The sequence below is a fragment of the Falco peregrinus genome, chromosome 8 (assembly GCF_023634155.1).
Source record: "Falco peregrinus isolate bFalPer1 chromosome 8, bFalPer1.pri, whole genome shotgun sequence".
In the NCBI taxonomy this organism is placed as follows: Eukaryota; Metazoa; Chordata; class Aves; order Falconiformes; family Falconidae; genus Falco; species Falco peregrinus.
The window spans coordinates 31,708,783-31,723,696 of NC_073728.1; the positions used below are offsets into that span (position 1 = coordinate 31,708,783).

Here is a 14,914-nt window from a genome sequence, read left to right on the forward strand (position 1 = left end):
AGGGTTGAAAGTCACAGTAATGGTGGTCACAGCAACCTCACTGTATCAGATAGGGACCATATTCCTGCTAAGTTAAATGGAAAAATGCTCAGTGGGATACCAGGGCTTTCAGTAGCACCTTGGACATCTGGCTGATAACAGATCAGTCATAAATCTGTCAGGCCCCCATACACCCAGATGACCTTGACATAAATTCTGCCCCCATCCTAGACAGATCTTTTCAATTTCCAGTAGACAACAAATGTAATGGCCATGACCTAAAAACTCAGAGAAAGGTCTTTGAATAGCTATGCAAAAATATTGTATTTTTGGCAAAGCCTTCTACCAGAGTGTAAAGCATAGTTGGTTTTGGGGTTGGGGTTGTTGTTGTTTTTTTTTTTTTTTTTTGGGGGGGGGGGGGGGGGTTTGCCATTAGAAGCATTTGTATTTTGTTTTAAACAAGTTGTTCTGACAAGGTAGGATTTGCATTTGCAAATTGAAGCAGACCACTATCAGGGCTGCTAACTTGCCTGAGTCGAGTCCAGAACCTATTACACCTAGTGAAAGAATATATAAGCAAAGTTTTTCATAAGGACATAAAACAATGGAGGGAAGGGTTAATCTGTGACTAGACACTGATTTTCAGTGAACTGATTTTCAAGTAACACTGAGCACCCGCAAACTCCTTTGAAATTACTTGCAGTTCTACATGCATTAAGGACATAATAAAGGCAATTTTTCCTGCTACAGGCAGGATCCAACAGTTATAGAAGTCTACTGATTATTCAGCCCCAAGGAACTTAAAACATTAATGTGGACTCACGATAATAACTTCAGACATTTAAGTTTGTGCATAGTAGCCTGTGTCAGTCCTATAATGTCAATCAGGATCAAATTTGCTTTCCTCTGAACCACTGAGATTTATCACACAGGTTTTACAGCCTCTTCTCAGATCAAGCTCTGTAACCCATTTTTGCCAAGCAATACCTCTGGAAAGTTGCAGTTGGGCAAAGGACTGTCACAGAATCCCTGCAAGGTGCCCAGGCTGTAGTTGGAAGTCAGATTGCTGATAAGGCATATGTCCACCCGGTCAGGAGTGATGTTGTATTCTGCAGCCATGCAGCTGGCGAGATCCACAGTGCTGCACATGAACTGAAGAAAAAGATGGTATTAAACTCAATGGCATAGACAAGGAGAAGAAAACAAAATAGTTCATGCAAAAGTAGCAATGTGCAAAATATGCAAAATGAAATCACCGGCTTACGTTTATGGCATGTATAATGGCTATGTTTTTTCTCCCCCCCAAATATTAATTAATAAAATCCAGGCTGTGCTCTCTAGAAAGCTAGTTTCATGTTCAACTTCACATACAACTTTATGTCTGGAGGTTCACAGGAAGAGGGGTTGTAGATATTACACATACAAATATATCCTGCTGTCTGTTACAAGGTCCTGGTGTTGCTCTATTTCTGCTAATGGAAATTTCTCAGCTGATAACTTTCCCTTGCCATCTTTAAAGCTGCTGCTGTGGGTCCTTCTACAGGGAAGACTTTAGCATCAAGGCTTAAAGGCTAATGTGCTTGTTATGCTCAGGAAGCAGCAGAGGCCCATTCTGATCTTCTCCACATGCTGCTCCATTTGTCCATTTTGCTAATTTTTACACTAAGCAGTTCATGAGTGCAAAGTACCACACATTATGCAGAAAAAAAAAGCTCTAATTTCTGCGTGGTGCTCAGCAACCTACACCAGCTCTTTGCAGGCGACTGTGGAGTAAGGTGATGGGGTGTCAATGCCACTGAGTTAGTGCCTCCCATTCAAGTACCTCAACAGAACATAAAATTGTTCCTAAATCTCCACTATGAGTATTGGGAAGCTGAGGCAAGAGCAAGTACTGGTCTGTTTTGTAGGTGTTTAAGCCTCTCCATGCCAGTGCAAGTCAGCACTGCCCCAGCTGAGGCCATAACTGAGAGGAGCAGAGTGCTATGTGAAGTCTTTGTAGCTACCTCCAAGCTCAGGGCTTTAATCCCAGGTCCGTTCCTCCTTCCCCCCCTGCTTCTCTTAAAAAATGAAATAGATGTATGCAGAGTAAAGAATACTCAAGTGGCTTCTTTAACATACATTCAGCCTTCAAGCCATTTGTACAGGTGAGAAAACAGCAGCCACAGGGTCCTAGAGAACAGCCCGTCTTTCTCTGAGTTTGAGTGCAAAGCTAGAGTACCCCATCCCAGAAGTGCAACTCAAAGCCTTCACAGTCCTTGTTAGGTGATTACTGCACTTGGAGCAGGATGCTGCGCTGTGCAGAAGGCTGGCACAAAGCCTACACAACACTTAAGTCCCACTCAGTGTTGTGGGAGTTAAATGACGCATCGCGCTAGTGCTGGCCCTTTGCTAAAGGGTACGAATCAGGCTGGGCTTATGTACTTGGAGCAGAAGCATTTAAAGAATCAGAAAAGAATATGGGCACAAATCGGTGCCAGGCATATAACTGGCTATAGGGATGCAGCTGTCAGGCTCCCATTTCTTTTCTGTGTCCAAAAAACAAAGGGGAACTGACCTCAGATGCTGTAAGCATTAGGCAGGATTAAATTAAACCCAGTGGTTCTAAGGGTTGCAATGCTGCAGAGCACCAATAAGAAAACCATGCAGAACCATAGGAGTGAAAAGGAAATAGTGCACATACCATGTTGACAAAGGCAGATAGAAAAACCAGGATAATGGCAAAAACTCCAACTAAGGTACTATTGGTCCTGGACTGTACAATCTTCCTAGAAAGGGTCTGGAGTGGAGCTGGGAAAAGCTGGATGTGACAGGGAAGAAATAATAAAAAAAAAAAAGATGAAATAAACGTGTAAAATCATTACTTGTTCTAGAGATTACAACCCACATTTGAGCTGCCTGCATCCTTCAGCACAGGATCTGTGCGGAAGGCACACAGGGGTTAGGGAACAGTGATGGAGATGGCAGCTCCAGGACGAGGGTGAGCAGGAACGTGACCACCTCGTGGCAGCAGGCCCAGCTGGCTCACCAAATCTACTTAGTCCTTCCTAATGGGAATGATGGCTCCTGAGCCGGGATAGCATGGCTCGCAGGGCTGTACTCATCCTGTCGTGAGAAGCAAACCACAAGCCATCTGTAACTGAAATAGCCAGGAGGTTGAGCCTGTAAATTACTGGATCAAAAATTAACAAAAGCAGAAATGAAAAAATACATGTCATATCCCTCTGATCGCAAAGGCATATCATAGGACTTTCTGGTGCCATTTCAGAAACAGACTGTTGAAAAGCCCAGGCTATCTCATGATCTGTCAGACCCTTAGTGAAAGGCACTGCAGACTGAGCTGGCCTCGTCACCACAGACACACAGTGCTAAAAATAACCACGGGTAAGGGTGATCACAGAGCTCCCCCAGACAGACTGTCCCAGTGATTCACTACTATCAGAGCTAGAAGCTTTTTTCTAATTGCTTTCTGACTGCAGGCCACCAGCATGTTTTGTGTTAGGTGCTGCATCGTATTCTGGGCAGCGACGGTGTGTGTTAAAGCAGAGGCTAACCAGGCGCCCTTTGCAGCAAGGGTCACCCCTCCGCATCGCGTGAGGCCTCCTTGCATCGCATTAGCTACAAGAGAAGTACAGAAGACAATGCAACCAGCCCTTTCTCTTCATACACCATCCACTGTCCCGGCGCAAGCTCAGGGCTGGAGCAGCGAAAGATGGACACCAGAAAACCCTCCATGCCACCGTGCCGGGGCAGAGAGGCTCTGCTGAAGGCTGCCAAAGTTTTTTCCAGAACCCAGCTCTCCCCACCAGCACGCTGCATGAATAACCAAGCCACTAGAGGGTATTTTTAGAGACACAAAGAAGCTAGCAGTGCAGCGACACGGCACTGCAATTTAACTATGACTAATGTTTCTATTAAAAGTCTTGCTTATCCCTTTTATCCTTCACTCTTACATCTATAGAGATGCAACATTTTGGCACTGCATAGCTTCCCACACAGCAGTCCTACAGTGTAATTACAAAGTGTTTGAATGGCCAAAGCACCGATTAGCTGGTGACTTTTACAGGGGGAGAGAGAGATTGTGGCAAGAGTTTTGAAAGAGCTGATTTCAACTGCTACCAGCACATGCACAAAAATCCAGCTAACTCCAGGTGAGAGGAGAGGGCAAGGCTCTGGGGGGAGGGGGGCGGGAAGAAAGGGGAAATTTGGATTATGACTTATTTGCACTGAATGAGGATTGATTGCAATTCACTGAAAGCTTATGCAACCCTTCAGGCTCATGTAGACACTGTAAAACAAAGCAAAACACCTCTCAGAAATAAACCTTGCTCAAAGAGAAATCCTTGGCTCTGTTGCTAAACACAAACCAAAATATCTCCTTGCCCTACTGTGTCCAGCTGCTTCCATGCAGACATCAGGTAGCAGCAGATCGCTACCAGCGCAGGGATGTGGGAAATGCCATGGGGCTTTCCTCTGCTCTAAACTTTAGAGGATTTGGAGGGAGAAGGAGGATTCATGTTGCATTTAGACAGTTTACTCACTAGATTACAGCAGGACAGGCTTTCATGTCACCCCTTTGTTTAGGCCTCAAGTCCAAGCTCCACAAAGGTATGCACGGAGCTAACCTCCTTCTGTAATCTCTGGGAAATCAGGCACCTAAATAAAACTCGGGAGCACTTTGTTGTGGATCTTGGCTCAAGCCCCTGCTGCCAATGATCCCAAAAAAGCCTGACTTTGAACCAAGCCTGAGATATCAAGCAAAGCTATCAGTGAAAGACACTTAAATTCTAATGAAAACATGTTTTCTTTGTATTAATCTTGGTTCTCATTACTTTGCAAACTAGGGAAAATTTTAGGTCAGTAAACAAGTACAGCTGGAAAAAATCCTGAAGAGGAAACAGATGCCAAAAACCATAGGAGGTCAGGATTGCAACAGAGAGCACAATGGTACAACTGTGCCACGCATCTGAGGAACCTCTGCCTTGCGAGCAACATTCATGGAGGCTCTGCAACATAAATAATGCTCTTCCCTCTCACAAAGGCAGATAGAGATGAGGAATACTTGCAGCTTGGAGGACTTCTATGCCAGAAATGGGGGACCTGTGTCAGCTCTGACAACTCAGCTCCAGTCTAGCAATGTTCCCTCCATAAAAACATCCACAAGTCAAGGGTATAACAAAAAAGAAGAAAAAAGAAAATAAGATTATTTCCTCTCCCATATTGTAATAAAATAAAATAAAAACCCTTCTGTCCTAGGAAAAGAAGCAGAATATCAAGATGTTATAGTATGGTGAAAATCCTATACTGTTGCGGGTTAGCCCATTGGTTTGTATTGTCCAACACCATTTACTCCGCTTAATAAGACTCAAATCTTGCCAGAGTGAAGAAAAGGACAAGGGAAGGTCGATGAAATGGTAGCTCTAAACCTGCATGTGCAGTATTGATAACAGAGGCTGAAAGAAAGAATGTGATCCATTTGGGAAGCCAAGATTTACATTTGGGTTGCCACACAAGCTTGAGGTAGCTCATTAGCCCTCTTAAAATTGCCCATGTAAAGAAAAATAACCACAGTGGGAAAAAGGAAATTGTATTGTCCAGTCGATTCCAGGTCATTCTGAATTGAAATGCATAAATGCTGCTGGAAGATACTATCTCCCAGAAGACAGAGGCTCTGAAAGAATGCAGGTACCAATGAATATACAAAGGGAAGGCAAAGCACTGTTGTACAGGTGGAAGTCCAAATTTAAAAAGCGATCCAACAAGTACTAGTGTTACACTGAAAATGATCCACAACCTCCAGTCATTTGCATGACAAAAAATACACTAAATAAAAGCTGTACTTTGCAATAATGGCTGATGGCAGACAGAAGAGTACTATTTCTCCTTTTTGGTTCTTACATATATTGTGGACATGGAAAACGGCTTAGATAATTGCTGTTGTCTTGCGAGATGAAAAAAATTATGAGGTCTTTACATTCTGATTTTTCAATTTGTAATAAAAGCCTTTGAGTCATTTTGAAGCACATTAAGATGCTTCTGGAGTAAAAGACATCTCCAGGCAACTTAATATTGCAAGTGCACTTATGTAACTTATTTCACGGTGATTTATTAGTCTACTAAACAAGTACAGTTTTCAGAGGTATTTTTTCCCCTGCTTAAGAAAAAAAAACCCCAAAATTAGGAGCATCTAGACCAGCTTTGGGAGGCAAAGAAACAGGCAGGCAAGCTGCACCTATGTAAGCTACAGAACAACATATTTTCTCATAAAGGATAACTTGAAATTTCTCTCATATGTGCTTCCAGGAACGTGCAAGAAGTTGAATTCAACACAGCAGTGTAGATACCAGAAGTTAAGGATTTTAAGAAGCAACACAAACTTGATAAGTTAGTAGCAAAGCAGATGTCTGTCGGTGGAATATTTGCAAAGGGATCCTGGTTCCCATGACCTTAGACTCTATTGGGAAGGAACACCATCTCACAGTGGCCAAGACTTCATGGAGCATCAAAGTGAAGAACTGGAGCTCTCTTGTTTATTACAGCTGAAGAAACTTGGAAAGCCAAGCTGACTGCGTTGGCTGTTCCAGGATCAACTTCTAGTCCATGGAGAATTTTATAGTGGAAGATAATAATGACAGCAAAAGAAAATAAAACATGATCAAGCTGTCCAGAAAGAGCCTGCTGGCCATTGTCAAAGCCAAGGATGGAAAGGCAAAAACAGGGAAGGAAAATCTCACATGAAAGCTGGAAAGAGGAAGAAAAAGGAGTCACTTATCATGTAACAGCACAGCAAACAGGCCAAAGTTATGCTTATACTGCTATCCTGGGGTGGACACCTGCTTTCCAGCTTTGTGTGGAATTACATTAGTCTGTAAAAGACATGCTCTCCTATCCCACATTCAAGTGTGAAACAGAGCAAACAATGCTGACATCCTTACATCAAAATTTCACCTGAAGGATTTGTGAAAGTGCCTTCCTTATGCACATGTGTAAAAATGTTGCCTGGAGCAATGTGGAGTACAGCAGGTCAGTAACACTGCAAAACCAAGGGCTGGGTAAACCCACTGTTTAAAAACCTCTTGACTTGAAACACTAAAATCTTTCATGATAGAGGCAGGCTGCAGGTACCAGAAGCTGCTGCCATCAGATGGGTAGCTGACAAGCTAGAAGTAGCTGTCCCCTAAACAAGCCATTTCACAATCAGATGTTGTCACTAGAGGCTAATTTGGAGCCCTAAAATTAGGGTAATTAAAAAGGCACTGGAGCTATAAGGCCTGATATTTTCAATATTTGCAATCTGTGCACAGAAGACACTGGCCGCACTGAATGTCATACGTAAGCAGCTTGTGGGTCAGAGCCAACATGCTGAAAATTCACTTTTGGAAATACCAGGAGCTTCATAAAGTCCTATAAATTCTGATGTTAGTCTGAATTCCCTCTGATGTCTCGTGTTCCCAGGGCCTGTGCACTGAGAAAAAAACAGCCTAAAAAGTTGCAGGCACCAACAAACAGACCTCTCCTGCAGGTATTTGGAAGCTCAAGGCAAAGAAAACACGACTAAATATCTGCCTAGGGTCACAGGGACTGAAAAATCCTGTGTGCCTTTTATATTAATTGTTAATTAAGATCAGTAGAACTATTAAACCAAAAAGCCCAAACCAAAACCAATAGCTTTGAATGATGACAGAAGAAATGAGAGCTGCTGTCAGTATGTGGAAGCAACCTAAGCCTGTAAACCCCAGTGGATGACTAACAGTTGTGCACTCTGAAATTCATCTTTTTGCAAGTCAGCCAGCTTGAATGCATCAGAGGTCTGGGTCTGCCACAGCTCTTGCCCCAGTATCTGCAGAGCACCAACAGAGCTGGTGTGGTGCGGCTGGCAGTGCGCTGGGATGTTGCTGCCAGTGGCACTGCAGTGTAAGCAGGCTCCAGCACAGCTCTGCACCCAGTTTCCAAGTCCTCTGTGGCTGTGACCAAAAGCCACACTGGTTATTATTTACTGCTAACTGCACAAACTGCTGATACTAGTTTACAAACTAATGGCACTCAGCAGCATCCTCATGTGCAACAGACACAGCAAGTATAACCAGGAATCTTTGGGTACCATCTCCCAGCTCAAGGGACATAAGTCTTCCTATTAGCACTGTTATTTCTGACTTGTAATTCTCATTACTGGTAAACAAGCAGGACCAATTGGATGCTGTGCTTATGAACTAGGCTCCCTTTAAAACTGTCATAAGCCCAAGGGAAGCCCCGTGAGTGAGTTGTTAAGTTCAAATATAACCTCAAGCTTCTTTCACTGGGAACATTTTGTAGCTCTTATTAAATGAGAAGGCAAAGCTTAATTCTACAAATCTTTCAAAAATCAAAAAGACATGAAAGGTGCAAGTCTGTCAAGATCACCCACATTCAACTGCTGAAAATGGCACAGAGAAGATAATTAAAGTGAGGCAAATCATCTGCCTGACATAATCCATTACTCCACAGTTTCTTCTGCAGGAAACATATTGCTACTGAGCTATTTTATTCCAGGCTCTGAGGAACAAAGCTGAGCTTGGGCTAAGGAACCTGAATCTGAACGTCTTCCACGTTCTGACACTGCTAGACTGGAAGGATTTCCAAAACTGCAAATACAATCAACATTGTAATAGGAATACCTTTGAGCGAAAAAAATAAGCACATCACCCTTCCCAAAGTGCTTACTGCCAATTTACCGATTTAGACTGCCACAAACAATTAATCTGTTTTTGGATTTCACACAATGTATTTCTTTGCTGATCAAAACCAGTTACAAGAAAGAGTCCACCGAATGTTGGAATCTCTGTACACTCATCTGAGAAAGGCTGATAACCTTCTATATGGCTTTTGCTTCCCCCAGGACATTTTTCCTTCATGATATTCTGCTTCTGGTTATCTGCCTACCCAAACATGCATATGCAGCAGGGGCCAGTACACAGGCGACTCTGCAGGAAGTTTACAGGGAGGAAATGAATGGTCAGTGTTTCATTTCACATTGGAAAATGTGTTCTTATATCAATATCAGAGTGCCTGCAGGGGACTTCATAGACATGCAGATCCACAGAATGGTTACTTCTGACTGATCTAAAGAGATGCCATCCCTAACATCTGTTTGCAGTTCATTCTGTCTTATCAAAGGCTTTTTCTGTAACCCTTATCACATAGTGTAGAAAGGGTGGCTGACAAAACATGCTCTGTTAGCTGAAGAAACAGATCGCTGATCCAGTTATCTTAGGCAAAGGACTCTACAAAGAAACCACAGTACTCACCTTCACACAGGAGTAAATGACAGAAACAAACACCACCGTGGTCAGGATCAGGAAACAGGTCAGGTAAAAACCCAGCATAAATGTAGAGCTGAAATCAAGGAGAATTTTTTTCTTAAATGCACACCATATAGAATAGCTACAGCTCTACTCTCCAGAACATGACATTTGTACAAGCGATGACACACTGTACACGCTTTCTAATTAGGAGAGCAGTGGGAGATAGTAGGTGCCTTGATTACGAACAGATACTCTGTCCTATTTCAAATTACTCACACAGGCTGCAGAGCAGAGAATACCACATCTTTTATGGCAATCACCTTCCTGCTGGGGTGACAGCAGAGGAACTGAAAAATATTTAATGTGCTACAGGAGCTCATAGAACAACTTGCTACGGCAGGTCGGCACCCGGCTGGCTGCGGGCAGGAGATGCCTGGGAAGGAAAGTGTGCTGAGCACTGCAGTGCGGCTGGGTGGGAATAATCTCAATGGGAATAGCTGCCCGTCCTTGCTGTGCACAGGGAATATCTGTGCTGCACCATGGGAGCAACCATGGCATGAGGATATTCAGGGAAAACAGCCTTAGCTTGGCTAAATTCCTGTTCCTCCCAACTTTGAAATGCAAACAGAACCTCAGGACCAACTTTGTAGTATGCAATTTCATCTGTTTTGATCACCAAGATACTCAACAACAATTTCTCGTGATTGGTCTCAGTGTGACAGCATAAGGCCCCTCCCAGGACTAAGCCTTGTTCATAATTTAAAGGAAGTATTCTTGCGACATGACATCGAGGCAAACCACACCAAAGCCAACTGGTCCCTGTGTTCTCTCATGACTACTAAGATAATTGTACTTGTTTGAACCTTCGTGAAATTCATTAAAGCTATTCCTCTTTATCATTATGAATTATCAATGCCATTTTGTCTCTAGTTTCAAATTCAAATACCATGGTGAGTTTCATGAAGCTCTGATGGTGACACATCCTGTGGTTTCAGTTGCTGCTTAACTCTTACCTTCAATAACAACCCAAACCATGCAATTGAAATATAAGAGAAAACAAACCAAAAGGTGAAGGAAAGTATATTTTACCTGCAGTTAAAACATGGAATTTTATTCACTCTTGAACCAGATCACCATTCAGACAGGCTAGGCTGCCTAAAGGGCACTTCAGAATGTACCAAAAGACCAACCACCACCCTTATGGGCAGTGTGGAGGGAGACTGAGCAGCGTGACATTTACACCACACTGCCATAGGGGATTGGCTCCTGCGTAATACTGAGTCAGCCATATAGCTGCCACAGATCAGAAATTGTCAAGTTGTCATTTAAATGTTAAACTGGGTTTTAGGGAGACAGCTTAGTAGCTGCTTAGGGACTTTGATAAGCAACACAAAGGCTGGTAAAGGGCCTTTGCAGGTGCGAAGTCATAGCAGTAATATCTAGAGATCCAAAGCGTAAGCCTTTGCTAAATCAATTACTCCCAAAGAATATTTTTTTATTTAATTAACTATGCATTAATTGCTGCGATTGATCTAGTTTCAATTTTGAGCCTCTTTCAGCTTCAATTCCAGTTTCGCAAAGCGGATCTGTCTACATAGTGCATTTGTACTGATGTTATTTTGCCGATTCAATCCTTTTGTGAGCAGAAGTGAATGTCTTCTTGCCTGGGAGAGCAAATGACCTCAAAGATCAGACTATGCATTGTTTCCATGACCTTCCCAATATCTGATCTAAACACTACAAACCCATCTCTACTCTGAAAAGATCCGTGGTGTGAACAGAAGTAGAAAGCAGTTGTAATGGCATAAAATAGTATTGGAGTTCTCTTTAAATGAGTTCAAATCGTGTTTTAATGAGCTTTAAAAGCTCTCTTTTTTTGTCTTGTAATGAAGATGAATTTGGAGTATTTTCAGAGCTTGTGTGATCTTGTTCTTCAGATTAAAAATGACTAACTCCATATTTGTTTCCAACACAGCAGAGCTCAGTGAATGATGTATTATTGCTACTAAACCAGAGCACAGGAAATACCAACGTGCTTTAATTTTAAGGGATTTTTTATGAACTCTTTGTGAAGAAATACCATGTCTGCAGAGCTCCCTGCTGGAAAAGATCTAGGGGGTTACACTGTGCCTTTCAGACAAAGCATTTCACTGCAGTGGTCCAAGAGCACTGTGCCCCACAGCCCTGAGGAGTTTATGCCATCCTTACCTGGGGAAAGAAAAGACTGCAACACTTAAACCTGGAGTGAGCTACTCAAAGCTTGGGCATGTGTGGCTCAATTCTCTAACTACCTTTTGTCTTGCACTGCTGCTCTGAGTCCAGAAGAATAACTGTACGAGAGGTTATGCCTCATCTGTTAAGCAGACCCTGAGACCTCAGTGCTCTGAGCAACGAGGCTGTGATGGGTTTTTCGCCTCCCTGTCCCACTGCATTCAGATAACAGGACAGCCTAGTCTTGCGTTATGAACGTGTGTGCAACCTTAGTAGGCAATCCTTCCTACTTAGTGATATTTGTTTTCCACAGACTTATAAATGTGCTGAACTGACCTTCCTAAAATGAAGGTAATGGTGAGAGAAATCATACTGGGAAAACAGAAATCCTCATGTGCCAGTGAGGAGGTTTTAATCTGTGCTAGAAATGAGTGAAAACAATAAGTACCACACATCACTTGAGCATGAATTATTTAAGGATTTTTCTCTTCCCCTTGATGCTCTGAATTCTCAAGAAAAAAACCAAAGAAAAGTAGGCCAGAATAGAGGAGGGGAGCAGATGGGAGCAAAGGGATGAAAAGGTACTCACTGTGGCACGATTATGATTTGAACAAAGCAGATGAAGAGGAAGACTAGGGAGGCACAAGCCACGTAGGCTCCAAACCTGTCATCCACCTGCTTGGAGTACTGCAAAAAATGCAAACAGGGTTGTGTTAGTGGCAAGTTTGGCTGGCTGCCTTCTCTCCACAAAAACTTCTTACTTGGCTTCTGTTTAGGTCCTTGGAAAGCAGCACTGGTAGGAAATGACTAACATTACAAACTCCCCTTCTCCCTGGGCAAGCTGTAAGCACTTGAACAGACCCAAAGGCCAGGGAACAAACCCACACAGCTGGGCGAAGAGAGGATTCGCCACGTGCCCCTTGCATGACAGGAACAGAAATGGATTAACTGGGACCAGGATTATAGGTCACTGTCGTCAGACCTAAACTTCCTCCAATGGAAGTTTCCTCCAACAGGGACAAATGTTGTTAATGAGAAAACCTTGTATTTTGTGCAGACGGCTTGGCTCATTCTAATGGTAGTGTGAGGATGCTATGTTTTTCACACAGTCACTTCATCCAACTACTTGTCAACATATCGGTCACATGGCAGCTGCATCCGTTTCCCAAAGACGCTTTATTTAGCTTGAAGCATGGTTGTCAGTACAGGCGGTCACAATGTTTGAACAAAATAAAAGGTGCTCAGAACAGGTGAACTGCTAATTTCCCTAGCAGTTTTCAGCTATAAAATTGAAGGGAAGGAGTGGGGGGAAATTACATGCTTGAGCTTTTATGCAGTCCAACACTGATTCATTGAACAGCTGTAAATCCTGCAAAGGTCTGCTTTTGCAATAGGTTGTAATTTCTGTCATTGAAAGAGTGTTTCTAAATAAAATTATAAAATATTTAGTGCAAACTTATTACTGAAGCTTTTTCCATTGAATAATGAGTTTAACTTGAAGACCACAAAAGTATCCCAAGGATCTGTGCTTGGGCAAAAAAAGAAAAATGATGACTTTGACTTTCTTTGGGCAACTAAAACCAGCAGTTTATGTAGTACCCTTAATAACAGCATCCAAGTACCTTTGGACTTAACTGAATTTAACTTTGCAGCCATCTAGAGCCCATGTTGTCTCTGTTATACAGACAGAGAAATTGAAATGACCTTTGCCTCCCAACAATATCTGAAACAAAATTAGGAAGCAATCAGCTATTCAGGAGCCCTAGGTGTCTTACTCCTCTTTGTCACATTTGTGAGATGAAGAACTCGTTGCTTAAAATGGGCTCCCAAAAATGGCTGGAGTATGAATTGCATCCCAGTGACCTCTAGTAGCACGTGGAGCTCCCTGGGGGGACAAAGGGCAGGGAAAAGCCCCACCAGAGGTGGTTCAGAGCTCAGGCAGGCTAAAACAGGTTTCTCCAGTGATTTGAGGGAGATAAGGGGTGACTGCAATCTCAGTTTGGATGCCTCAAAGTCAGAGAAGAAAATCTGGCTTATTCTGGATTCCCTTTACAGCTCATCATTACATATTCACATGTGTCTGACACAAATGGCTTGGTTTTCCTGCTCAGTGCTCCCTTCCGATGACTGTGACTTTCCAGGGACATTATTATATATTAGTATATTATATTAATATTATATATATATTAGTATATTAAGGTTCCCATGAAGAAGCATGGATTTTTTAAGACCACAACCCCATCTCCAACACCTAAACCCTAGCTTTACCTGCAGTTATAAAAGCTTGATCTTATGCAGAAAGATTAAAACTCCTAAGAAGCCTGACAGACAAGTTGCAATGACTTTTAGAGAACATTACCTTTTTTTCCAAGTCAGGCTCCCTGAATGTTAAGAGGAACTTGCGCACGTGCTCAGAGCGTAAGCGATCAATACTTCTGGCATCGATGGCACGGCCCAGAAACTCATCCACTTCATCTTCTGGGTTCATGCTTTCCTGTGTATTCCTGAGGATGTCATGAAAAGGGAGCATAAGAGGACAAGATAATTTCCTTCTCTTCACCATATATTATCGTTTCACTGTACAATGAGCTGGAGGTTAATGTCATTTTGCTTATGACAACTTCAAGTTGGAAAAAGGGTTATGAGAAGAAAATGATATCAGCTCTAGAGCTCATTGCCAGTCCTGAATCGACTAGTGACGGGATTTGATTTACTTGCCCTTTTTCTATACTACATCCGTTTTCTTGCCTTGCAGTCTCTTTACCATCCTTCATTCTCTAAAATCTGTCAGCAGTCTCCTTCCACTAGTCCTCTGACTTACTGCTCCCTGCACTGCTGTGCTGTCATAGCTGTTAGTGCCTGAACTGGCAAAATGATTTATGTAACCAGTCCTATTTCTTGCTTCCAATAATAATTTCTGTAAATACTTTGTGAAAATTTCTGAACTTGAACAATTCTCCATTTTTGAGAAAAAATTGTTTACACGGGGGGAAAAAAATGTGGCCTGACTCCCCACTGCCTCCCCTTCATGGAAGTTGTTTATGAGTATAAAGCATAAACCAGACAAAATTTTCTGCTTACAAGCTATTTACTGAACTCAAGGAAAGGCTGCAAAAGAAAAAGGTAGCAAAAGAAAAATATACAGATTAGATTCCACTTTCTAAATACATGGAGCAGGATTTCTATATTGCTTATAGTCTTTAGTATCAGTGTGTTTCTGATGCTCAGCTACAGCTTCAGAAAAATGAGGCTTATTTTCAAAAACTGTTAAGAAAATAACACTGAGAACTTAATTGCTCTGAAACATTTTGCACTGAGGATCAGGAAACATGAAGCACCTCCCAAAATTCTCTAGTTATTTTTAAAATGTATCAGGATTTTAATTACTTGATGCTGTCACTTTAATGGCTTGCCTTAAAACTAGTTACAAGCAGAAATTAAAAGCT

The 14,914-nt window shown here is 42.4% G+C and overlaps 1 protein-coding gene across 2 annotated transcripts in view; it reads right to left on the reverse strand.

The window, feature by feature from the left end:
* The window catches only part of ADCY5 (adenylate cyclase 5), a 223,859-nt gene that overhangs the window by 15,156 nt on the left and 193,789 nt on the right, over positions 1 to 14,914 (reverse strand). For both annotated transcript variants that reach the window (XM_055813195.1, XM_027796465.2), the window contains exons 10-14: positions 13,828 to 13,972; positions 12,058 to 12,155; positions 9,261 to 9,348; positions 2,660 to 2,776; positions 967 to 1,131 (exon numbers count right to left, since the gene is read on the reverse strand). In XM_055813195.1, the coding sequence (XP_055669170.1) occupies positions 967 to 1,131; positions 2,660 to 2,776; positions 9,261 to 9,348; positions 12,058 to 12,155; positions 13,828 to 13,972 (613 nt within the window). The remainder of the gene's footprint in view (positions 1 to 966; positions 1,132 to 2,659; positions 2,777 to 9,260; positions 9,349 to 12,057; positions 12,156 to 13,827; positions 13,973 to 14,914) is intronic.